Source organism: Salmo trutta, chromosome 12, assembly GCF_901001165.1.
Source record: "Salmo trutta chromosome 12, fSalTru1.1, whole genome shotgun sequence".
Taxonomy (NCBI): Eukaryota; Metazoa; Chordata; class Actinopteri; order Salmoniformes; family Salmonidae; genus Salmo; species Salmo trutta.
In genome coordinates, this window is record NC_042968.1 from 59,811,620 (window position 1) to 59,837,546 (window position 25,927).

At 43.8% G+C, this 25,927-nt stretch overlaps 1 protein-coding gene across 4 annotated transcripts in view; it reads left to right on the top strand.

Moving 5' to 3' along the window:
• The window catches only part of LOC115203888 (multiple C2 and transmembrane domain-containing protein 1), a 52,187-nt gene extending 26,260 nt beyond the window's left edge, over positions 1–25,927 (top strand). Inside the window, exons 1-21 of one of the 4 annotated variants that reach the window (XM_029768965.1) lie at positions 8,890–8,970; positions 13,720–13,840; positions 14,074–14,216; positions 14,318–14,397; positions 14,801–14,927; positions 17,522–17,560; positions 19,287–19,451; positions 19,518–19,648; positions 20,114–20,300; positions 20,620–20,713; positions 20,778–20,880; positions 21,245–21,347; positions 21,436–21,537; positions 21,644–21,718; positions 21,799–21,918; positions 22,023–22,133; positions 23,704–23,757; positions 23,903–24,012; positions 24,131–24,240; positions 24,427–24,524; positions 25,404–25,927. In XM_029768965.1, the coding sequence (XP_029624825.1) occupies positions 8,968–8,970; positions 13,720–13,840; positions 14,074–14,216; positions 14,318–14,397; positions 14,801–14,927; positions 17,522–17,560; positions 19,287–19,451; positions 19,518–19,648; positions 20,114–20,300; positions 20,620–20,713; positions 20,778–20,880; positions 21,245–21,347; positions 21,436–21,537; positions 21,644–21,718; positions 21,799–21,918; positions 22,023–22,133; positions 23,704–23,757; positions 23,903–24,012; positions 24,131–24,240; positions 24,427–24,524; positions 25,404–25,475 (2,148 nt within the window). In that variant the 5' untranslated portion in view covers positions 8,890–8,967 and the 3' untranslated portion in view covers positions 25,476–25,927. Of the gene's footprint in view, positions 1–8,889; positions 8,971–13,218; positions 13,329–13,719; positions 13,841–14,073; positions 14,217–14,317; positions 14,398–14,800; positions 14,928–17,521; positions 17,561–19,286; positions 19,452–19,517; positions 19,649–20,113; positions 20,301–20,619; positions 20,714–20,777; positions 20,881–21,244; positions 21,348–21,435; positions 21,538–21,643; positions 21,719–21,798; positions 21,919–22,022; positions 22,134–23,703; positions 23,758–23,902; positions 24,013–24,130; positions 24,241–24,426; positions 24,525–25,403 lie in introns of those variants that run through there. The other 3 variants (XM_029768964.1, XM_029768962.1, XM_029768963.1) reach the window with 3 other exon arrangements.

Genomic DNA, 25,927 nt, shown 5'->3' on the forward strand with positions numbered 1-25,927 from the left:
GGTAATTTACATAATCAGCATATGCTTTTAATCAATGTACAGTAATATGTGGCCCGTACAGAAATCAAACCCTCAATTCTGGAGCTGGAAATTGCAAGCAACAATGCTCCAACCAACCCGTCTGAACCAAATGCAACCAAGTGCAACACAACAACACTAATTAAAAGGAGCTCGCAAGAATTCATTCTTCCTTCAAGGCTGTGTTCTGTTGTTCTAAAAACAGGTTGCTATATGACCTAGTTTGTGTTCAGAACTGCTATGTTGCCGTTTCCCATTTTAAATATTTGGGAGTCAATATATTTGCTTCCTTAGATAAAACCATTGCCGGAAACTTTAACAGAACAGAAGATTGTAAGATTGTAAGATGGCCCCGGAGGGGATGGCTGCCGATGGCTTAACCAACCGTGCTATTTTGTTTGTTTTTTCGCGTTGTTCGTAACTTGTTTTGTACATAATGTTGCTGCTACCGTCTCTTATGACTGAATGGAACTGCGAGCACCCACCTCAGATTAGACAAAGGGTTTTTCTTCAATGAGTCGGACGGGAGGGAGATACTGCAGACATCCGACCAGGCCCAGATCGCCATCATTGGGCACCATAGTCCCTGTGCCCAAGAACACTAAGGTAACCTGTCTAAATGACCCGTAGCACTCACGTCTGTAGCCATGAAATGCTTTGAAAGGCTGGTCATGGCTCACCACAACACAGACCCACTCCAATTTGCATACCGCACCAACAGACCCACAGATGATGCAATCTCTGTTGCACTCCACACTACCCTTTCCCACCTGGACAAAAGGAACACTTATGTGAGAATGCTATTCATTGACTACAGCTCAACGTTCAACACCATAGTGTCCTTAAAGCTCATCACTAAGCTAAGGACCCTGGGACTAAACACCTCCCTCTGTAACTGGATCCTGGACTTCCTGACGGGCCACCCCCAGGTGGTAAGGGTAGGTAAAAACACATCCGCCACGCTGATCCTTAACACGGGTGCCCCTCAGGGGTGCGTGCTCAATCCCCTCCTGTACTCCCTGTTCACTCATGACTGCACGGCCAGGCACGACTCCAACACCATCATTAAGTTTGCTGATGACACAACAGTGGTAGGCCTGATCATTGACAATGATGAAGACAGCCTATAGGGAGGATGTCAGAGACCCGACCATGTGGTGGAAGGACAACAACCTCTCCCTCAACGTGATCAAGACAAAGGAGATGATTGTGGACTCCAGGAAAAGGAGGACCGAGCACGCCCCCATTCTCATCGACAGGGCTGTAGTGGAGCAGGTTGAGAGATTCAAGTTTCTTGGTGTCCACATCACCATCAAACTAACATGGTCCAAGCACACCAAAACAGTCGTGAAGAGGGCACGACAAAACCTATTCCCCCTCAGGAGACTGAAAAGATTTGGCATGGGTCCTCAGATCCTCAAAAGGTTTTACAGCTGCACCATCGAGAGCATCCTCACTGGTTGCATCACTGCCTGGTATGGCAACTGCTCGGCCTCCGACCGCAAGGCACTACAGACGGTAGTGCGTACGGCCCAGTACATCACCAGGGCCAAGCTTCCTGCCATCCAGGACCTCTATATCAAGGAAGGCCCTAAAAATTGTCAAAGACTCCAGCCACCCTAGTCATAGACTGTTCTCTCTGCTACCGCACGGCAAACAGTACCGGAGGGCCAAGTCTAGGTCCAAGAGGCTTCTAAACAGATTCTACCCCCAAGACATAAGACTCCTGAACATCTAATCAAATGGCTACTTAGGCTATTTGCATACAAGGTAATATGTACATGCGTACCTAAATGTACATATTACCTCAATTACCTCGACACTGGTGCCCCTGCACATTGACTCTGTACCAGTACCCCCTGTATATAGCCCTGCTATTGTTATTTACTCTTTAATTATTTGTTATTGTTATCTCTTACTTTTTTTAGGTTGTTTCTTAAAGCTGCATTGTTGGTTAAGGGCTTATAAGTAAGCATTTCACTGTAATTTAACATGTTGTATTCGGCGCATGTGACAAATAAAATTTGATTTGATTTGAAATCAATTCAATCTAAAAATCAATTCATTCAAAACTGTGAAATCATCATCCCTAACTACAACGTTTTCAGACAAGATAGAACGACCAAAGGGGGCGGTGTTGCAATCTACTGCAGAGATAGCCTGCAGAGTTCTGTCCTGCTATCCAGGTCTGTACCCAAACAATTTGAACTTCTACTTCTAAAAATCCATCTCTCCAAAAACAAGTCTCTCACCGTTGCCGCCTGCTATAGACCCCCCTCGGCCCCTAGCTGTGCTCTGGACACCATATGTGAACTGATTGCCCCCCATCTATCTTCAGAGCTCGTGCTACTAGGCGACCTAAACTGGGACATGCTTAACACCCCAGCCATTCTACAATCCAAGCTTGACGCCCTCAATCTCACACAAATTATTAATGAACCCACCAGGTACAACCCCAAAGCCGCAAACTCTGGCACCCTCATAGATATCATCCTAACCAATGTGCCCTCTAATTACACCTCTGCTGTTTTCAACCAAGATCTCAGCGATCACTGCCTTATTGCCTGCACCCGTAATGGGTCAGCGGTCAAACGACCTCCACTCATCACTGTCAAACGCTCCCTGAAACATTTCAACGAGCAAGCCTTTCTAATCGACCTGGCCCTGGTATCCTGGAAGGATATTGACCTCATCCCGTCAGTAGAGGATGCCTGGTTATATTTTAAAAATGCCTTCCTCTCCATCTTAAATAAGCATGCCCCTTTCAAGAAATTTAGAACCAGGAACAGATATAGCCCTTGGTTCTCCCCAGACCTGACTGCCCTTAACCAACACAAAAATATCCTGTGGCGTTCTGCATTAGCATCGAACTGCCCCCGCGATATGCAACTTTTTAGGGAAGTTAGAAACCAATACACACAGGCAGTTAGAAACGCCAAGGCTAGCTTTTTCAAACAAAAATTTGCTTCGTGCAACTCCAACTCTAAAAAGTTCTGGGACATTGTAAAGTCCATGGAGAATAAGAACACCTCCTCCCAACTGCCCACTGCACTGAGGATAGGAAACTCTGTCACCACCGATAAGCCCACTATAATTGAGAATTTCAATAAGCATTTTTCTACGGCTGGCCATGCTTTCCACCTAACTACCCCTACTGCATTCAACAGCACTGCACCCCCCACAGCTACTCGCCCAAACCTCCCCCATTTCTCCTTCTCCCAAATCCATTCAGCTGATGTTCTGAAAGAGCTGCAAAATCTGGACCCCTACAAATCAGCTGGGCTTGACAATCTGGACCCTTTCTTTCTAAAATTATCTGCCGAAATTATTGCAACCCCTATTACTAGCCTGTTCAACCTCTCTTTCGTGTCGTCTGAGATTCCCATAGATTGGAAAGCAGCTGCTGTCATCCCCCTCTTCAAAGGAGGTGACACTCTTGACCCAAATTGCTACAGACCTATATCCATCCTACCCTGCCTTTCTAAGGTCTTTGAAAGTCAAGTCAACAAACAGATTACCGACTATTTCGAATCCCACCGCACCCTCTCCGCTATGCAATCTGGTTTCAGAGCTGGTCATGGGTGCACCTCAGCCACGCTCAAGGTCCTAAACGACATCGTAACCGCCATCGATAAGAAACAATACTGTGCTGCCGTATTCATTGACCTGGCCAAAGCTTTTGACTCTGTTAATCACCACATCCTCATCGGCAGACTTAGTAGTCTTGGTTTCTCAAACGATTGCGTCGCCTGGTTCACCAACTACTTCTCTGACAGAGTTCAGTGTGTCAAATCGGAGGGCCTACTGTCTGGACCTCTGGCAGTCTCTATGGGGGTACCACAGGGTTCAATTCTTGGGCCAACTCTTTTCTCTGTATACATAAATGATGTTGCTCTTGCTGCTGGTGAATCTCTGATCCACCTCTATGCAGACGACACCATTCTGTATACTTCTGGCCCTTCTTTGGACACTGTGTTAACAACCCTCCAGACGAGCTTCAATGCCATTCAACTCTCCTTCCGTGGCCTCCAACTGCTCCTAAACACAAGTAAAACTAAATGCATGCTCTTCAACCGATCGCTGCCTGCACCTGCCCGCCTGTCCAGCATCACTTCTCTGGACGGTTCTAACTTAGAATTTGTGGACAACTACAAATACCTAGGTGTCTGGTTAGACTGTAAACTCTCCTTCCAGACTCACATCAATCATCTCCAATCCAAAGTGAAATCTAGAACTGGCTTCCTATTTCGCAACAAAGCATCCTTCACTCATGCTGCCAAACATACCCTCGTAAAACTGACCATCCTACCAATCCTCGACTTCGGCGATGTCATTTACAAAATAGCCTCCAATACCCTACTCAACAAGCTGGATGCAGTCTATCACAGTGCCATCCGTTTTGTCACCAAAGCCCCATATACAACCCACCACTGCGATCTGTATGCTCTCGTTGGCTGGCCTTCACTTCATAATCGTCGCCAAACACATTGGCTCCAGGTCATCTACAAGACCCTGCTAGGTAAAGTCCCCCCTTATCTCCGCTCACTGGTCACCATAGCAGCACCCACCTGTAGCACGCGCTCCAGCAGGTATATCTCTCTGGTCACCCCTAAAGCCAACTCCTCCTTTGGTCGTCTCTCCTTCCAGTTCTCTGCTGCCAACGACTGGAACGAACTACAAAAATCTCTGAAATTGGAAACACTTATCTCCCTCACTAGCTTTAAGCACCAGCTGTCAGAGCAGCTCACAGATCACTGCACCTGTACATAGCCCATCTATAATTTAGCCCAAACTACTACCTCTTCCCCTACTGTATTTATTTATTTTATTTATTTTGCTCATTTGCACCATATTATTTATATTTGAACTTTGAACTTTCTTCAAACTACAAATCTACCATTCCAGTGTTTTTCTTGCTATACTTTATTTACTTTGCCACCATGGCATTTTTTTGCTTTTACCTCCCTTATCTCACATCATTTGCTCACATTGTATATAGTCTTATTTTTTATTTTTTTTTCTACTGTATTATTGACTGTATGTTGTTTACTCCATGTGTAACTCTGTGTTGTTGTATGTTGTCGAACTGCTTTGCTTTATCTTGGCCAGGTCGCAATTGTAAATGAGAACTTGTTCTCAACTTGCCTACCTGGTTAAATAAAGGTGAAATAAAAAAATAAAATAAAAATCTAACCTCAGTAGATACAATAATATCCCAGTTGCTTTAACCGGCAGAATATCTATTGTCAAAATGACTATATTGCCGCGGCTGAATGCTTCCCTTGTCTCCACCTTCAGGTTATTGGGATACATTTCATAGTGTGGTTTCAAAATGTATATGGCAAGGTAAATGATCACGGATAAATGTAACAAATGTACAACGAGGGAAAGAAGTAGGACTAGCCCTACCAAACTTTTTAAATTGTATTTCCAGGAACTAGCATTCTTCTGTCCCCTGGCTGAGTATAGAGAGAAATATGTTGTCTCCTATTGCCCTGGAAGAGGTGGTCTTCACTGATATATCCCTTAAACAATGTAATATGGTGTCTCCTGTTGCCCTGGAAGAGGTGGTCTTCACTGATATATCCCTTAAACAATGTAATATGGTGTCTCCTATTGTCCTGGAAGAGGTGGTCTTCACTGATATATCCCTTAAACAATGTAATATGGTGTCTCCTATTGCCCTGGAAGAGGTGGTCTTCACTGATATATCCCTTAAACAATGTAATATGGTGTCTCCTATTGTCCTGGAAGAGGTGGTCTTCACTGATATATCCCTTAAACAATGTAATATGGTGTCTCCTATTGCCCTGGAAGAGGTGGTCTTCACTGATATATCCCTTAAACAATGTAATATGGTGTCTCCTGTTGCCCTGGAAGAGGTGTTCTTCACTGATATATCCCTTAAACAATGTCAACTACGCTTTGATCCTATTATTGCTCACACTATTTATATTTGGTACAACAACAAAACATTTGTATATAACTGGGAATCAAAAGGTTATGCCCATACTCCAAAATTTCACAATAATACCTTGCTATCTGCAGGGCGGCCTTTTGCATCCCCCCAATGGTCCAAATGTGGAATCCGTACCCTTACCGATAATCATGGACAGTAATGGTTTGAGAACATTCCAAGAATCGAAAAATACATACATGTTATCAGGAAACTCCTTTTTTTCTATAATTGACAACTTAGGTCAGCTACTCTGGCCTATGAAGTCCCTTGGGAAACCCAACTACCGAACCATCCAATGATGGGATTTATAAATACATTATGTGGGCTCCAGAAAGGACTGATCTCTACAATACTGTATATAAACAACCTTTGGTAAATTCATATCCTGAGCTAGCCATTAAAAAGTATGGTTCACAGATCTAATTTAATCTGAACAACCCTTTAACTGGAACAGAATATGGCAAAAAAATTACCTTGGCATCCTGTAATCTGAACCATCAATTCATTTTAAGTTTGTTCACAGACTATATTTAACACCAAGGAAGCGTTTTGCGATGAAAAACTGTTCACTGTTTCCCCTAAATCAGATAGGCACATTCCTTCAAATGATGTGGGAGTACCCTGCTGTTAAATGCTTCAGGGGCAAAGTAAAAAAAAAAAATTGGGGGGGGGAGTGCATGATTTTAAATATTCAATGCTTTGCATCTAATATGTTACTTAATGATGATAGTGCCCTTGAAACTCTCAATCAATCAGAGAAGATTACTGCTGGCAGGCAGCACTGCTGTGGATACAGCTGCATGGATACAGCTGCATGGTTTCTGAGTGGGGAGGGAGGATGCGGGAGGATGGTGACTGTGTCACGCCCTGACTATAGAAAGATTTTATTTGCTATGGTAGAGTAGGTCAAGGCGTGACAGGGTTTTTTCCCTATGTTTTCTATTTCTATGTTTAGGTTCTAGTTTTGTATTTCTATGTTGGGGTTTTGTTTGGGATGATCTCCAATTAGAGGCAGCTGGTCCTTGTTGTCTCTAATTGGAGATCATACTTAAGTAGGGGTTTTTCCACTGGGGTTTTGTGGGTGATTCATTTTGAGTTTTGTATGTGTTCATCGATGCGTCACAGTTTGTTGTTTTTCGTTTTCATTGTGTATTTATGTATTGCATAGTTTCACAGTATAAATAAAATGTGGAACGGCACACACGCTGCACTTTGGTCCACACACGCTGCACCTTTTGACAACCGTGACAGACTGAAGTGGGGAATGGGTTGTGTCTGTTGTTTGAGAGAGAGAGAATTACTATGGTAATCACAGTCTCATTTTTTGATTGCTTTTGTACATTTAAACCCCCCTCTGAATTTTTGATTTGGTCACGAAGTTGAGCTCACAGTATATTTAACCAGTTGAAACATGTCTATTGTCATGTCACAGAGCTCATGGAGATCGCCTATACTGGCTGCTTGTCTCACTAAATAACTAACACACACACACTCTCCTGAAATACCCTGTACTGCATGTATATCAGTGCCTGCTGATAGGATTGTACCTGATCAGTGTGTATTATAAGCCCAGCGGCGCTCATCTCCTGATTTAGTACCACAGGCCTGTGGAGATCAGCTGCAAGCAGCTTGTTGTTCACACAAGCACAGCCTGGTTGGTTAGACATATGGCGTAGTCCAGAATCAAACCTTATTCATTCACTGTACATAATGCACTACTTAGGACCACAGCCTAATAGGCAGGCATACAGACAGGCATACAGTCACATAATACAATTGGTTTTGACATTTGACATTTTTCTATTGGCTCAATTGTACCAGGCAAGTCAAGTGTCTTGTCGTTGTTTGGCCAATATCTCTCTCCTGTTCGTAGTCTATCGACTACACCCCCCCTCCTCCTCCCAGCCATAGCAAGACTAATCACATCACTATGATTGATTGTCAGTACAGATCACTATTATTGATCACCTATTGATCGTGTGCAGGTTGTGTCTCAGTGATGGTCTATTGTTGATATCATTAGATAGCAGATATCTGATAATGACACTAAAAATAGAAAGACTCAAAACACCATGATTGTGTAATGAAACCATGAAAAGTAATGCAACTAACCTGAGATCTGGTGTTTGAATGTAAACACCAATGTAAGTGTTATGAGACAAAGAATGTTTTAAAACAGAATAGAAGTACTCCGAAACACCCAAAGTTGTTCTTCAATCTGAATATTGTTTTTTAGGAGAGCGTTGGAAGGGGTGGGGGGGCAGTGCATGTAAAAGGCAGCATAAAAATACGTTTTTTTGGGGGGGGGGGCAGACTGTCTCTCATACAATCAAATGGTTAATATTAAATGCAATTGAGTTATAGCCTAAATGTTGATTAATGATAACACCCTGTGAAGAATATTTTTGTGGAGTTCCACCTTTTTCAATGCTTTATTTAGACATAATAGAAACAGGAGGAGACAGAGAAGGAGTGAAAGTGGGACAGGCGGAAGCTGCAATTGAACCCCTGGGGCAGTAAAATGGTGCATTTCTTTTGTAATTGATTTGAATTTTCACACACTCTACCACACTGTAAAACATTATTCTGGGGTGAATTTAAATTGACAACAACAACAAACAAAAAACATATACTTAATAGAAAATGAATGCAAGTCGTTTCAATGATTTTACCCAAAAATGTAAGAATAAATCCTACTTAATATGTTGCTCAAAATGTAAGTAACTTTTGTGAGGATAACTAACCAAAGAGAGAACATTTTGTGATTGAACTGATTTGGTTTGAATCATATCTTGTCACGTGGCTCTTTTTTTCGAGGATTATGGGTAATTCAAATGTTTTAGACTTTATGATTATTTTACAGAACGTTGTATGCATGTTTGAAGAACGAAAAGTACATTTCTATATTGGTATTAAGCAGCTTGTTGTGCCATGAGGTGTAATGGATTATGAGGAACGGATATCAAAACCATAAATCAAAATGACGTTCAATGGTGAGACTACCCATTCCCACGTTTCTACTTTTCGATGGAAGAGGCAAATATAATGCTTGTTGTAAAACCTTTAGTTACTGCTGGTGGATTGGGCACTGTGCTCAACAAGCCTACAAAAATGGGTTAAACGGGCAAACGATCAGATACTGAACATAAATCAATTTTTAACATACTGCAGAAGAGCTGTTCTAACGGTGGCTGAAACACCGTGATAGTGTTTAGAAGATTTAGAGATGGGAAACAACACCAAAAGAGAAGGTATCTAATTCTGCACACACTGTTCTGCAAACAGAACTCGAAACGCCAAAACAGTGTTTTCAACCTCTTCCGGTTGGGTTACACAACACTTGATTAAGTGGTGTTACGACACATGTCATCTTTCAAAACATCTCAGAACGATGTGTTTCAATACTCCAGCAAAGTTCAGCTTTTGCCTCCTTCGCGTTGGTGCCAGCTCAGTTGCCATTCGTTTAGGTGTTACAGAGCACTTCATTTTAAGTGTATGCAGGGGCGAAAATCTGATATCAACTTTGGAGGGGACAATTACATGAAAGTTTCTCAAGAGCAATTCCTGAGGGGGACACCAAAAGTAGTGCTGTAACACATAGCCTACATTGTAATATGGTAAATGTATATTGAGGAACCAAAGAAATAAGGTGTTTGCCGTACTCCTAACTACCGGTACCCAAAACTACACAACTACTCACAACAGCAATACCATTGCCTTTAACAAATCTTAGTTCAGTCAACAGTTTAAGTTGAGAGTGTGGGTATCCATGGCATTTTCCAATTATGTTCCTATTTTACAAGTCAAAAAAATTGAGAACCTTTCATAATGTTGCCAAACAAAGACTCAACAAACTTACCTGAGACTCCGTCTCTGCCAGTCTGTCCCTGCATATCTGTCCCCAACTCTGCTGTCTGTGTGTCATCTGTTGCCTGCTATGCCTAATGACATCATTGTGAAACATTTCCATTAGAATTTCATTTCTTTCTTATGAACATTTTATCAACTAGTCTTTGAGATATTAGGCTACTATGGTTCTTACTTTGTGTTTTGGTGTACTGAAAAATACTCTGATGTCCGTCTTTTATTTTTCTGCCATTTTTCTACCTGGCTGGCTGGCTACACACACACACAGTGTGTAGGTTATTTACAGTAGGAGATGGTTTTCTATCATCTTATCTTTTATCATTCTATTTGGGCTTCGATCTAAAATGAAGCTAGCAAATGTGAAACGGATTAAAATGACAAGAGTTGACAGCTGTATGAGTTCACCATTTACACAACATATGCTGCAACCTTTTGTAATTTTAATAGTTTGTTTCATATTGGCTGGCTTCCAACAATAGCTGAATTTGCAAAGCAAGCGAGCACCAATTCCGTTTCAGTGGTGTTTGCTATAATCTTTGCTACCCGGGTTAAATAAAATAAATAAATAAAAGTTCCCTTGCGACAATTTAGCTTTTGCAACGAGACCATTAAATATATCTAAGACAATGGTAGAAGAGAGTGTAGTTCTGTTCAGTTTGGACTTCAGTTTATCGCTAACCTTATCACAGGGACTTTGAAGCACAAACTTACATCATCTGCATGCTGATCTTGGAATAAATTGACGATAGCAAAGATTCCATCTTTGACGAGGCCACATAAATGGAATAGGTACTAGCTAGCTAATAGTTAATATTTGCGCGCTAGCTCTGCATATTCAGCTAGTGTGTGTGCGCGATTGACTGGATTAACCTCACGTCAGTTACGTTCATTGAGTGCCTTTCAGACAGTAGACACGACCCCTCTGTTACCTTGCCGACTAAGGAACTGGCAGTGGATCAAACCATTGTGAGGCAAAGGGTGGGGGGTCGCAATCTTTTGAAACTTAAAAATGCGCTATTAAGTGTCTATAATCAGCACAATTGCTTTCATTGCATATTATTAATATGATTTAAATTACATAGTTATGTTTCAGTGATATATTGGGGGGGACAAATCATATTTTTCCCAGGATGGGGGGGTCGTGTCCCCCCCGTCCCCCGTCCCCCCTGGGATTTCCGCCCCTGAGTGTATGAGCTGAATAGCTCACCGTTCTGTTGACTGGATTAAAGTTGCTGACCGCCATTGATTTAAGTGTGTCTGTGTGTTTGAGTGCGTCTGGAGGGAGAAAGAGAGAGCGAGAGCGAGAGAGAATTACTATGGTAACCACAGTGTAATTATGAGGTACAGCTATGTATATCCACGGAACCGAACTCGGGAGACAAAGCGGGCACTGGCAGTGTGTGTACACTGTAATCACTATGTGATCAGGGATGCAATACTGTAGAGTTGGTGTTTATCCCTGGGCTTGGTCTATGTCCTGATCACTAAATATATATTTTTTTGTGTAAGTGGGGACAATATATCAGCTGACCTTCTCTTCACCAGAAGTACACTGCTCAAAAAAAGAAAGGGAACACTTAAACAACACAATGTAACTCCAAGTCAATCACACTTCTGTGAAATCAAACTGTCCACTTAGGAAGCAACACTGATTTATAATACATTTCACATGCTGTTGTGCAAATGGCATAGACAACAGGTGGAAATTATAGGCAATTAGCAAGACACCCCAATAAAGGAGTGGTTCTGCAGGTGGGGACCACAGACCACTTCTCAGTTCCTATGCTTCCTGGCTGATGTTTTGGTCACTTTTGAATGCTGGTGGTGCTTTCACTCTAGTGGTAGCATGAGACGGAGTCTACAACCCACACAAGTGGCTCAGGTAGTGCAGCTCATCCAGGATGGCACATCAATGCGAGCTGTGGCAAGAAGGTTTGCTGTGTCTGTCAGCGTAGTGTCCAGGGCATGGAGGCGCTACCAGGAGACAGGCCAGTACATCAGGAGACGTGGAGGAGGCCGTAGGAGGGCAACAACCCAGCAGCAGGACTGCTACCTCCACCTTTGTGCAAGGAGGAGCAGGAGAAGCACTGCCAGAGCCCTGCAAAATGACCTCCAGCAGGCCACAAATGTGCATGTGACTGCTCAAACGGTCAGAAACAGACTCCATGAGGGTGGTATGAGGGTGGTATGAGGGCCCGACGTCCACAGGTGGGGGTTGTGCTTACAGCCCAACACCGTGCAGGACGTTTGGCATTTGCCAGAGAACACCAAGATTGGCAAATTCGCCACTGGCGCCCTGTGCTCTTCACAGATGAAAGCAGGTTCACACTGAGCATGTGACAGACGTGACAGAGTCTGGAGACGCCGTGGAGAACGTTCTGCTGCCTGCAACATCCTCCAGCATGACCGGTTTGGCGGTGGGTCAGTCATGGTGTGGGGTGGTATTTCTTTGGGGGGCCGCACAGCCCTCCATGTGCTCGCCAGAGGTAGTCTGACTGCCATTAGGTACCAAGATGAGATCCTCAGACCCCTTGTGAGACCATATGCTGGTGCGGTTGGCCCTGGGTTCCTCCTAATGCAAGACAATGCTAGACCTCATGTGGCTGGAGTGTGTCAGCAGTTCCTGCAAGAGGAAGGCATTGATGCTATGGACTGGCCCGCCCGTTCCCCAGACCTGAATCCAATTGAGCACATCTGGGACATCATGTCTCGCTCCATCCACCAACGCCACGTTGCACCACAGACTGTCCAGGAGTTGGCGGATGCTTTAGTCCAGGTCTGGTAGGAGATCCCTCAGGAGACCATCCACCACCTCATCAGGAGCATGCCCAGGCGTTGTAGGGAGGTCATACAGGCACGTGGAGGCCACACACACTACTGAGCCTCATTTTGACTTGTTTTAAGGACATTACATCAAAGTTGGATCAGCCTGTAGTGTGGATTTCGACTTTAATTTTGAGTGTGACTCCAAATCCAGACCTCCATGGGTTGATAAATTGGATTTCCATTGATTATTTTTGTGTGATTTTGTTGTCAGCACATTCAACTATGAATTCAACTAAAGAAAAAAGTATTTAATAAGATTATTTATTTCATTCAGATCTAGGATGTGTTGTTTAAGTGTTCCCTTTATTTTTTTGAGCAGTATATAATTCCTAAAGAACCAGTAGCAGGAAATTGTTGAATTCAGTAGATGCACACACTGACCGGCCTCGGTAATGCACCGTGATGACAGTGGACCTGGGTATGGAAGTGGAGCAACACCAGAATGGATATGTATGGCAGATAAGAAGCTCACACTCAGCTCAGGAAGTCTTTCTCATGCAACATCCTGTTAGTGGTGTCCCTGTAGATGTGCTGTTTCATTGTTTCTCTTGGTACATGAGACCCACACTGATAGCCGTCTGCTCACTGGAAACGTGTGTGCCCTGCCTGCACACACCCACAGCAGAGGAACGGGACTAAGCTTACAGTGGCTTTTATGGTGAATATTATGCTCTTGACTGTGTTTGCTGGTGAAAGCATCGCTCCTGTAGGAGCTGTAATGCTGAAAGCATCTCTGGTGCAGGACGTTCCAGGAAGTTGGTTTTGTGAAGCTGTGTCACACCCCTTTCCTCGTTCCAACGCTGTGTTTTAGCCAACATATTTTTCAGGATGTCAGTTTTATTAGGCTTTGTGTGTGTGCTTTGTGTTTTTCTGTCTCGCTCTCTCTCGCTCTCTCTGTTTGTTTGTCTGTGTGTGTATGCCTGTGAAACTGTGTGTGTGTGTGTGTGTGCATGCATGTTTGTGTATGTGATGCTGTGTGTGTGTCTGTGTGTGTTAGGTTGTGTGTTTAACGCTGTATTTTTAAACGTCTGTCTCCCCTCTCTCCCCAGGTTATGGGTGCCACTGGTGCCTCGGGGGTTAACTCGGACAGAGCTCTGCCCAGCTCAGAGATGTACCAGCTAGACATAGTGCTGAAGAGAGGACACAACCTGGCCATACGGGACAGAGGAGGTAGAATCATATACAGTATATCTGTCCATCTATCTTTAGGGGGGTTGGGAGGTACAGGGTTGGACAGGAATAATGTGTTTATAAAAAAAAAACTAAATCATGAAGTCTGTCTCACTTTTTTTCTCTCTCTCTCTCTCTCTCTCTCTCTCTCTCTCTTTCACACTTTTTCTTCTCTCCCTCTCTCACTTTTTTTCTCACTCTCTCTCTCTCTCTCGCTCTCTCCACCCTCTTAGGTACCAGTGATCCGTATGTGAAGTTTAAGCTGTGCGGGAAAGAGGTGTTTCGCAGTAAGACTATCCACAAGAACCTTAACCCTGTCTGGGACGAGGGGACTAAACTACTGGTGGACAGTCTGCAGGAACCTCTCTATGTCAAGGTAACACACACACACACACACATGCACGCACACACACATACACATGCACGCGCACACACATACACACACTCTAACACAGATGGTGTGTGTTTTCCCTGCAGGTGTTTGACTATGACTTCGGCCTTCAGGATGACTTCATGGGTTCAGCTTACCTCTATCTGGAGTCCCTGGAGCAACAGCGGTACTGTAGGCCTATGACATCTGTATATTACCTGTTTGTAAACTGTTTCGGCATATACTGTACATACAGTATGCAGATCACCTGTCTGACAGAATTATAATATATACACCACTTAGCAGAAGCTTTTCTACAACGCGACTTACAGTACAGCGAGTGCATGCATTTTCAGTCTGTGTATATGATGATCCCTGCACAAATTGAACTCACAACGCTTACCACCTTAGCCACACGAAACCACTTGACCGCATTACGTCATCAGCTATTGTGGCTCCCGGGTTTTGCAACCTGTTTTCCTCTGTTCTGTTCCTCCAGTGGAACCGGACCCTGCCTGAGACCTGGTGTCACACAGACATCCACACACTCAGACACACACAGGAATTGATTGTGATCTATTCCTGTGCAGGGCAATACCAGTTACTCTAACACTGCAGGACCCTCACTACCCGGATGTAGACCTGGGAACACTGGAGCTGACCGTCACCTTAAGACCTAAAGACGGCTCCATAGAGGAGCCTCACAGAGATGCCACTGTAAGTGTCACACCACCACTTACACACTGACAACAGTTATCACTATAAGAGAACTCTAGGGTGTGCAGGGTTTTGCTCCAGCCCGGCACTAACACGTTTCATTTTTGATGAGATGCACGGTAAGGGAGCCAGATCACTGCAGTCCCGGAAAAACTACAGGGCGGTGCAGGTTTCTGTTCCAGCCCAGCGCTAACACGTCTAGCACTGAGATAATGTAAGGCAGCCAGCAGCTATAGTGTATTGAGGGTCTAGTGGTGCTGAGTCTGTGAACTGTTTGCGTCCAACAGACAAACAAGGTGGTAAAGGAGCATCGTTGGAAGCCTTATGTGAACAAAGTGAGTCTATTGGTAGTTAGCCCTTTAGCCTCTTGTAGCATATTCCATACCTGCCAACTCCAATTAGTCTCTTTAGCCTAATGTAGCCTGGCTTAATATTCCTACATGCCCTCTCTCCATCTCCCTGACACTCTTTCACACAGATTTAATATCCATCAGGGGAATTTATTGGGTTCTTACCCCCTTGATTAGTTTTAATTAAAGCCTTAATTACAGCAGCATCTGTATTTTTTTTTGCGTCTGTATCTGGAGCAGTGTGGAACTGGAAGCGGGAATTTGGAACACTGTCCTGTTCTGTTATTTTGTGCTCTACGTCGGAGGGGGATGAGGCATCTGCAGTACCAGGATGTAAAATTAATCCTGTCAATGTATTATGCATGATCTGCTGGGTTAATTAGACATGGACCCAACGGCTACACTAAAAAAGAAAAACAAAGAAGAAAAAAAAAAGTTGCTTCAACGTACAAGGCAACCAGCTGCAATAGGATTGTGATTTTTCTCAACAAAATGTTTGTGTGTGAAATTTCTGTTGAGCAAATTCACAATCCTATCGCAACTGGTTGCCTTACAATTTTATGTGGAGACAACATATCTCTTTTTTTACAGTGTACACAGCCTGGCCTTTCAAGTGTGACCCTCTTCCACTCTGGGAGAGATTGTGGGGCAGGGAAAGAGAAAAAGGGGATGGAGATAGAGAGGTGGGGGACTGATCAGAACCAGTGTGAAGTGTCTCTTATCCATACTTTCATACTCTATAAAATCGAAAAGGGGTGTTAAATCTGTTTTTTCCCCCACCAATCTACACTATCTACTCCACATGTTCAGAGTGAAAGAAAAATCATAGAACATTTTCCAAATGAATAAAACATGTAGATGTCTTGACAGCGTATGTCTTCACACCCCAGAGTTGATCGTTGGTGGAAGCACCTTTGGCAGCCATTACGGCTGTGAATCATTTTGAAAAAGATTCTACCAAACTTGCACAACTTTTAGGGCAACACATATCCATTGATTTTGACAAAATTGCTCAAGCTCAGTAAAATTGTTTGGGAAATCATTGATGGATAGCAATATTCAAACCGTGTCTCTGATTTTCAAGCAGATTTAAGTCAGGACTGAGACACCACCTCTTGGAAAGCCATTGTGGTGGGTTTTTGGCTATACAATTAGTGTATTTGTCCTGCTGAAAAAGAAAACTCTTTCCCAGGGTTAGGTTTTCAGAAGACTACGGCAGGTTTTCCGCAAACTTTTTACCTGGGCTTTGGCTCCTTTCATATTTATTTTGATGCTGACAAACTCCCCACTCCCTGCCAGTGACAAGCATACCCATAACATGATGCTGCCACAACAATACTTGAAAATATAGAGGATCAACAACATCACATTAACTCCTCATTACTGGCCTGTTTACCACAAGGCCATTAAGTAATACTACAATACAAAATGGCAAATACATCTTATTTGACCAGTTTCTCACAGCAGGAAAATAATCCTGCATCAACAGGAACTGTGAATAATTATGTGGATTATAATTATTGGACACATTTTGGGAGTTTCTACATTTTCAGTTAGGGTAAATCAAGTCTGACATTTTAAAGTGGAAATTACCAACTTTAGAAGCCCTTTTAAACCTTCGAATACACTGCAATTTGCAATCAGGACATCTTTGTTTATCACAGTTTTTTATACATTTGGAAAATTTTGAAAAAATGTCTTTCACTTTGAAGATGTGGAGTAGGTTGCATAGATTTGTTGGTTAATAAAATTGAATTTAATCCAATTTTAGATGTAACATTAAGGCAGCAAAATGTGAAAACAGTGCAAGGGGTTTCTAGACTTGATGGTTTGGCCCTGTAGTTGATGGTTTGGCCCTGTAGTTGATGGTTTGGCCCTGTAGTTGATGGTTTGCGTATAAAGTATATCCACTTATTCCAACTACTCTACATACAGTGCCCTCTGAAAGTGTTCAGACCCCTTGACTTTTTCCACATTTTGTTACATTACATTACAGCCTTAACTCTTTGGCATTCAGGCCAAATAGTTCAATCTTAGTTTCATCAGACCAGATAATCTTGTTTCTCATGGTCTGAGTCCTTTAGGTGCCTTTTGGTAAACTCTAAGCTGGTTGTTATGTGCCTTTTACTGAGGAGTGACTTCCGTCTGGCCACTCTACCATAAAGGCCTGATTGTTGGAGTGCTGCAGAGATGGGAGTCTATGTTGAATGGAGTGCTCTTTCAAATAATGTGTCTTATTTCTAGACCATGCTGCTCAAACGGACCTGGAGGCGATCCAGTAAGGTAAAACTATGAAGAATAGCATCAGCTCCTATCCCTAGCCATACCCAGTGTGTGTGTGTGTGTGTGTGTGTGTGTGTGTGTGTGTAGCAGCCGCATCCATCCCAATGCTGTGCTGTGTTGGTGTTGCTGTGCTCTATCCCCTCATCCCCCTCCACTGAACTCATCATGAGGGGCCGCAGTGGCTGGCAGGTCTGCGTACCCACATCCATACAGTCAGATCCTGCCCTAGCCTTTTGGAATTTGTTGGCCCTCTACTCGTTTTGCAATGCGGCGGAGCGAATAATGTGCAGTTTTACAGCTAAGTCCCTGTAATTCTGCACATTTTGCCACAGGTTGAAGAGAAAAGTTTGCAGTTTTGAATATGATATCTGAGTGAGAGTGACTAACAAAATCAATGGGGGCCCCCTGGTCAGTAATCGGACCATGATTACTACAAGTTTGATAGCTGGCTAGGCGAACTTAGAAATCAAAAAATGGTAGCTGACGTGGCTAATTGAATGACTGTCAGTGACTGACATAGCAAGATAAAAAAACTGCCGACGCACAACTAAATTTCGAAATTGCACCTTGTGTATTTTACTATTATAACTCTCGACGGTAAGTTGAGACGCCGACTGAGTTCAAAAAAAAAAAGACAAATATTTGCCCATCCCTGGTCTACAGTAGCTGAATAAGCAGGTCTGACCAGCATGGTCTAATTGGTTGCTGATTTACCAGCATGGTCACCAGCATTCTGCCCCTGAAAAAGGCAGTTAACCCACTGTTCCTAGGCTGTCATTGAAAATAAGAATTTGTTCTTAACTGACTTGCCTAGTTAAATAAAGGTTAAATTAAAATAAAAAATACCAGCATAAGCTGGCCTCTAGCACACCAGCATGAAAGTGAACAAAACACAACAAAGGCTGGTCACCAGCAAAACCAGCTCTAGTCACCAGCATATGCTGGTCTATGCTGTTTTTTTTTCAGCAGGGTCAGTCTCACTGCCACACCAGAAAGAACACTATCCCATTTTAAACACAGAGATAAGCTCTGGATCTTAGAGATAATATATATATATATATATATATATTTTAATTCTAAACACCATAGTTCAGCAAGGAAACACCATGTCGAAATGTGTTTCACCATTTATTAAAGAACGAATAATGCAAGTCTAGGCGATATGGGCTCCGCTCCTTCAGGGTAGCTCACTGCCCAAGCAAAGCATCAATATATACAATGAACTACAAGCAGTGAGTGCGGTCAGCTATACCAATCCCACAGCAGGAAAGCAGGACAGGTGGAGGCTGGGGTTTGTGGTGGAAGAAGAAGCGCTCATCTTAAATAGACCGCCAAATAAGGTCGGCGTGATTGTTACTAGCATCTAATTGGTGCAATCCTAGCTGATGCGTCAGCTGAGGCGGGCACTCGGGTTCCCTTTCAGAACTGACTTTGCTTTATTAATCGTGTCACATTGTCAGTTATAGTATAATCGATAATGTGTCTCTGAGCAGACAGTCTGGCTAACAGCTGGTTCAGGTGATAAACTGTGGCTGTACTGTAGCATTGTTTGTTGTGGATGTCATCCTCTCCCATATTTTAGCACCGGGGTCGACATGATGTTGGGGCTCCTGCTTTTAGCACCAGAAGTGATTCAAACCAGAAGTGATGTAAAATCTATGTAACTGACTTTCTTTCTTTCTCTCTCCATCTCTCTTTCTCTATCTCCCTTGGTTTGTCGCTGCAGCAGCAGTCAGTGCGTCTGGCAGAGCTGCACCGTAAGCACCAGCTGTGGAGAGGCATTGTCAGCATCTCTCTGATCGAAGGTCGTGACCTTTGCCCCATGGACCCTAACGGCCTCAGTGACCCCTATGCGAAGTTCAGACTGGGAAACCAGAAGTACAGGAGCAAGGTACAGACGGCATATACACATGCACATGCACGCACAGGTAATCAGCGTCTCTCTTTCCCTCTGTAGACCATGCCTAAGACGCTGTGTCCCCAGTGGAGAGAGCAGTTTGATCTGCACCTGTATGAAGAGACAGGAGGAGTGCTGGAAATTGCAGTCTGGGACAAAGATACAGGACGCAGGGATGACTTCATAGGACGGTGTGTGTGTGTATTTAACCCTGTGTGTGTGTATTTAACCCTGTGTGTGTGTATTTAACTCTGTGTGTGTGTGTATTTAACCCTGTGTGTGTGTGTATTTAACCCTGTGTGTGTGTGTGTGTATTTAACCCTGTGTGTGTGTGTGTGTGTGTATTTAACCCTGTGTGTGTGTGTGTGTATTTAACCCTGTGTGTGTGTATTTAACCCTGTGTGTGTGTATTTAACTCTGTGTGTGTGTATATTTAACCCTGTGTGTGTGTGTGTGTGTATTTAACCCTGTGTGTGTGTGTATTTAACCCTGTGTGTGTGTATTTAACTCTGTGTGTGTGTGTGTATTTAACTCTGTGTGTGTGTGTGTGTGTGTGTGTATTTAACCCTGTGTGTGTGTGTGTGTGTGTGTGTGTGTGTGTGTGTGTGTGTGTGTGTGTGTATTTAACCCTTTGTGTGTGTGTGTGACTCTTTCAGCTGTACATTAGACTTGTCCACCCTCGCTAAGGAACACACCCATCGGTTAGAGTTGGCGTTGGAGGAGTCCCGGGGCTCTGTGGTGCTGCTGGTCACTCTGACAGCCTCCTCACACGTCTCCATCGCCGACCTGTCACTCACCCCGCTCGATGACCCCATCGAACGCAGGGAGATCATGGGCCGATATGTGAGTAACATTGTAGGTAAAGTGAGTTCAACTTAGTCTATTCACCATTATGTTTGCCAACCTGCAAGCTCAGGGAAGACATCTGTTCAAAAAAGAGGATTTGGTTAAGTTTACAGGTCGCTAAGGCATATGGTGGTGTAATGGTTGTAACCTAAAGCCTCTTTCTCTGACCACTGGATCCGTGTAGTACCTCTGTTTGACCAGAGAGTAGAGCAGTAGGACAGATCTCACACAATGCTCATACACTCACACCACTCTCTCTCCAAAATGCTGGTTAGAATTAATATTCTGTCTTTCGCTTTCTCTCCCTTTCTCCCAGGGCATGTTCCGGCCCCTGTCTAACCTGAAAGATGTGGGGATAGTTCAGGTCAAGGTGATGAGAGCTGAGGGCCTCATGGCTGCCGATGTCACAGGTAAGGTGTGTGTGTGTGTGTGTGTGTGTGTGTTTATAGTATAACTGCCTGCATCTCTGTGTAGGTAAGAGTGATCCTTTCTGTGTTTTGGAGCTGAATAACGACCGGTTACAAACACACACCATCTACAAGAACCTCAACCCGGAATGGAACAAAGTCTTCACCTTGTAAGTGTCGACTTCTTTCTATCCCTCTATATCTCCCTTTTTCCATCCATCTATCTATTCCTGTTTCTTTCCATCTTTATATACCTGCCTCTCCGCTCTTTCATCAATATATCAATCCCTCTTTTTATCCCTTGCTCTATTCCTTCTATTCCTCAGTCTCCAACCCAATACAGACTTTTGTCAGTAACAGCCTCCTCTCTGTTTCCCTCCCTCCCTCCCTGCCTTCCTATCACAATCCTTCCCCTCCTCTTCTCCCTCCTTCCCTCCCCCTCCTTCCCCCGTCCTCCTCTCCCTCTAATCCCCTCCTATTACTCCCTCTCTCTCTTTCTTTCTCCCCCCCTCCCCCTCCCCTCCTCCCTGTCAGTAATGTGAAGGACATCCACTCTGTGTTGGAGGTGACAGTGTTTGATGAAGACCGAGACAGGAGCGCTGACTTCTTGGGCAAAGTGGCCATCCCACTGTTACATGTGAGTGTGTGTGTGTGTGTGTGTGTGTGTGTGTGTGTGTGCTCTCACCCTCTTTCACACTCCCTCCCTCCCTTCCTCTCTCGCACAGATCCAGAATGGAGAACAGAAGGGTTATGTATTGAAGAATAAGGAGATGACTGGACCAACTAAAGGACTCATCTACCTAGAGTCTGACGTCATCTATAGCACTGTGAGTTTACTCACCTCACCTTCTCTTTTCTAAACCATCCTTTGCTTCCTCTCGCCTGACATGTTCCTTCCACTCCTTTGGGGGCTGTGACTCATGTTGTCCTCAGGTGAAGGCAGGCTTGAGGACGATAGTTCCACCAGAGCAGAAGTACATTGAGGAAGAACCCAAAGTGTCTAAACACGTGAGTGTGCGAGTGTGTGTGTTACGGCCGGTGATGATGATGATGATGACGATGATGAAGACCCTGTGTTTTTCGTCTAGTTGCTCCAGCAGAACTTCAACCGAGTGAAGAGGTGCATCATGTTTGTGATAAACATTGGGACCTTCATTAACAGCTGCTTTGAGTGGGAGTCACCTCAGAGGAGCATCAGTGCCTTCCTAGTAGGAAACACACACACACACTTTGATATTAAGGTCTACGGGCCTCGTCCAATTAAAGTAATAAACTGTCTCTCTCTCTCTCTCTCTCTCTCTCTCCCTTTCAGTTCTTTGTGGTAGTAGTGTGGAACTTTGAGCTCTATATGGTGCCTGGGGCTCTGCTGCTGCTGTTGACGTGGAACTACTTCATCACTGCAGGCAGGGAGTCAGGAGACACGGTGAGTGCTGTGGTTCTGTGTAGTGTGTTTCTATAATGTTATCGTTTCTCTCAACAGTGCCTTCAGGAAGTACTCAGACCGCTTGACTTTTTCCACATTTTGTTACGTTACAGCTTTTTTCTTAAATGGATAAAAAATAAAAACTCCTTGTCAATCTACACACAGTATTCCATAATGACAAAGTGAAAACAGGTTTTTAGAAATGTTTGCAAATGTATTAAAAATAAAAAACAGAAATTCCTTATTTACATACGTTTTCAGACCCTTTGCTATGAGACTCGAAATTGAGGTCAGGTGCATCCTGTTTCTATTGATCATCCTTGAGATGTTTCTACAACTTGATTGGAGTCCACCTGTGGTAAATTCAATTGATTGGACATGATTTGGAAAGGCACACACCTGTCTATATAAGGTCTGACAGCTGACAGTGCATGTCAGAGCAAAAACCAAGCCATGAGGTCGAAGGAATTTCTGCAGCATTGAAGGTCCCCAAGAACACAGTGGCCTCCATCGTTCTTAAATGGAAGAAGTTTAGAACCAGGGAGGTGACCAAGAACCTGATGGTCACTCTAACAGAGCTCCAGAGTTCCTCTGTGGAGATGGGAGAAACTTCCAGAAGGACAAACATCTCTGCCGCAATCCACCAATTAGGCCTTTATGGTAGAGTGGCCAGACGGAAGCCACTCCTCAGTAAAAGGCAAATGACAGCCCGCTTGGAGTTTGCCAAAAGTCCCCTAGACTCTCGGACCATGAGAAACAAAATTCTCTGATGAAACCAAGATTGAACTCTTTTGCCTGAATTCCAAGCGTCACGTCTGGAGGAAACCTGGCACCATCCCTACTGTGAAGCACGGTGGTGGCAACATCATGCTGTGGGGATGTTTTTTAGTGCGCAGGGACTGGAAGACTAGTCAGGATCGAGGAAAAGATGAACAGAGTAAAGTACAGAGAGATCCTTGATGAAAACCTGCTCCAGAGCGCTCAGGACCTCAGACTGGGGCGAAGGTTCACCTTCCAACAGGACAACGAACCTAAGCACACAGCCAAGACAACATAGGAGTGGCTTCCCGGACAAGTCTCTAAATGTCCTTGAGTGGCCCAGCCAGAGCCCGGACTTAAACCCGATCTAACATCTCTGGAGAGACTTGAAAAAAAGCTGTGCAACAATGCTCCCCATCCAACCTGACAGACCTTGAGAGGATCTGCAGAGAAGAATGGGAGAAACTCCCCAAATACAGGTGTGCCAAGCTTGTAGCGTCATACCCAAGAAGACTTGATGATGTAATCGCTGCCAAAGGTGCTTCAACAAAGTACTTAGTAAAGGGTCTGAATACTGTGATATTTTTTATTTTATTTTTATAAATTAGCAAAGATATCTAAAAATCTGTTTTGCTTTGTCATTATGGGGTATTGTGTGTAGATTGAGGGGAAAAAAATATTTAATACATTTTAGAATAAGGCTGTAACGTAAGAAAATGTGGAAAAAGTCAAGGGGTCTGAATACTTTCCAAAGGCACTGGTATGTATAATGTCTCTCTCCTCCCTGTCCTGGCAATGTGGCCTACAACAGGTAGGGGAAGCCACGTTTGAGTGGGAGGAGGAGGAAGAGGAGAAAGATGACAAGGTAACATTTGACCTTCTCTTTAACCTTGTGTGCAACTGATGGAAAAACATTATTGTAAAAAATAAATATATGATTTTGTATTTTGTTGTTAGAAGCAACCTTTTCTGTCCCTGTAACATTTGCGTGCGTGTGTGTGTCCTGGCAGGATTCGGAGCGTAAGGGCTTCATGGATAAGCTGTATGCCCTCCAGGACGTGTGTGTCAGTGTACAGAGTGCCTTGGATGACGTGGCCTCCTATGGAGAGAGGATAAAGAAGTGAGTGAGTCTGTGTGTGTGTGTGTGTGTGTGTGTTTGTGTATCACCTTTCGACAGCTACAGTTTATGTGTGTGTGTGTGTGTGTCTTCACTAACATCTCTGTCTCTCTCTCTACAGTACATTTAACTGGACAGTGCCTTTCCTGAGTTGGCTGGCCATATCTGTTCTGTGTGTGGCTACAGTCCTCCTCTACCTCATCCCTCTGCGATACCTCGTGCTCGCCTGGGGTGAGTGTGTGTGTATGTGTGTGTCCCTTGCTCCTTGTGTGTCTCCTGTCTACAGAGCCTAAACTGAACATGGAGGCTAGCCTCAAGGAGGGGTGTAGCTAGTCAGCTCCTGGGGTTCTGACCATTACATCCCTATCATTGTCTCTAACCTGTTCTGACCAGTTTCTTCCCATCCACTCTTCTCAGGTGTGAATAAGTTTACTAAGAAGCTCAGGAATCCGTACCTGATCGAAAACAATGAGGTGCTAGACTTCCTCTCTAGAGTCCCCTCAGACGTACAAATGGTAGGTGCTACTCGTGTGTGTGTGTGTGTGTGTGTGTGTGTGTGTGTGTGTGTGTGTGGACATGTTTAACTATACTTGTGGGGACCAGAAGTCCCCAAAGAATAGTAAATGTGTCAGAGATTCCTAGGAGTGGTGGCTGGAGTAAGGCGCAGAGATCAGAGGGTAAGTACAAACGTCTTTATTTCTCCGGCACAAAACGGACACGCCAAAACCAGAGGGCGAGTAACAAGGAGGACCAGCCCAAACACTCAGGGCAAAACAGTCCTGGAGAAAAATAAGACGTATCCAGCACATCCAAACACAAACAGTGAAAATAATCCCGCACAAACCTGGGCGGGCCTAACAGGCTTAAATAAACACAAATCAAGAAACAAAACAGGGAACAGGTGAAACCAATAAGACCGAACAAACAGAAAAGGAAAAAGGGATCAGCGGCGGCTAGTAGACCGGCGACGACGACTGCCGCCCGAACAGGCAGGGGAGCCACCTTCGGTGGGATTCGTGACAAAATGAACAACAATTTGACCAACTGGGGACATTTTGTTTGTACCCACAAGGTCAAATGCTATTTCTAGGGGGTTTAGGGTTAAGGTTAGAATTAGTGTTAGGGCTAGGATTAGAATTAGGGTTAGGTTTAGGGACCAGGGTTAAGGTTATGTTTTAGGGTTAGGGAAATTAGGATTTTGAATGGGACTGAATTGTGTATCCCCACAAGGTTAGTTGTACAAGACTGTGTGTGTGTGTGTGTGTGTGTGTGTGTGTGTGTGTGTGTGTGTGTGTGTGTGTGTGTGTGTGTGTGTGTGTGTGTGTGTGTGTGTGTGTGTGTGTGTGTGTGTGTGTGTGTGCGTGCATGTTTAACTCCGACTGTGTATTTGACAGATGCAGTATCGGGAGCTGAAGTTTGATCCAGGACAGAGCCCCAGCAAACGAAAGAAGACCAACCTTAGCTAGACACACACACACACACACACTGGACTCTGTCTCAGAGGGATATTCAACTCTCCCATACTTTGTAAATACGGTACGCAACTGTAAACATTGTAAAACAAATAGTATAGAATTTTTTTATATTATGAATATTTCATCATTATGATTAAGACTAGTGCTAGTTTTATTTTGTATGTTTTAGTTATTGTGGAAGTCACAGCACAAAGGGAACACAGTGTATGTTTTTTTTACTCCTTTTCTTTGTTTGGTCACAATATAATTTTATAAAACGGGTCCAAACATGTCTGAATTTTTTAAATTGAAAGATTCCCTTCTGGAGACGTGTGCTTTCCTCCGACTAGATACCTGGATACCTGTACAAGATCAGCACAGGGACACACACTAGCATCCAGGACTAAGTTGCCAGTTATAAAAACTTTGTTTTTAATAAAGATTTATAAAGAGATATATACAAA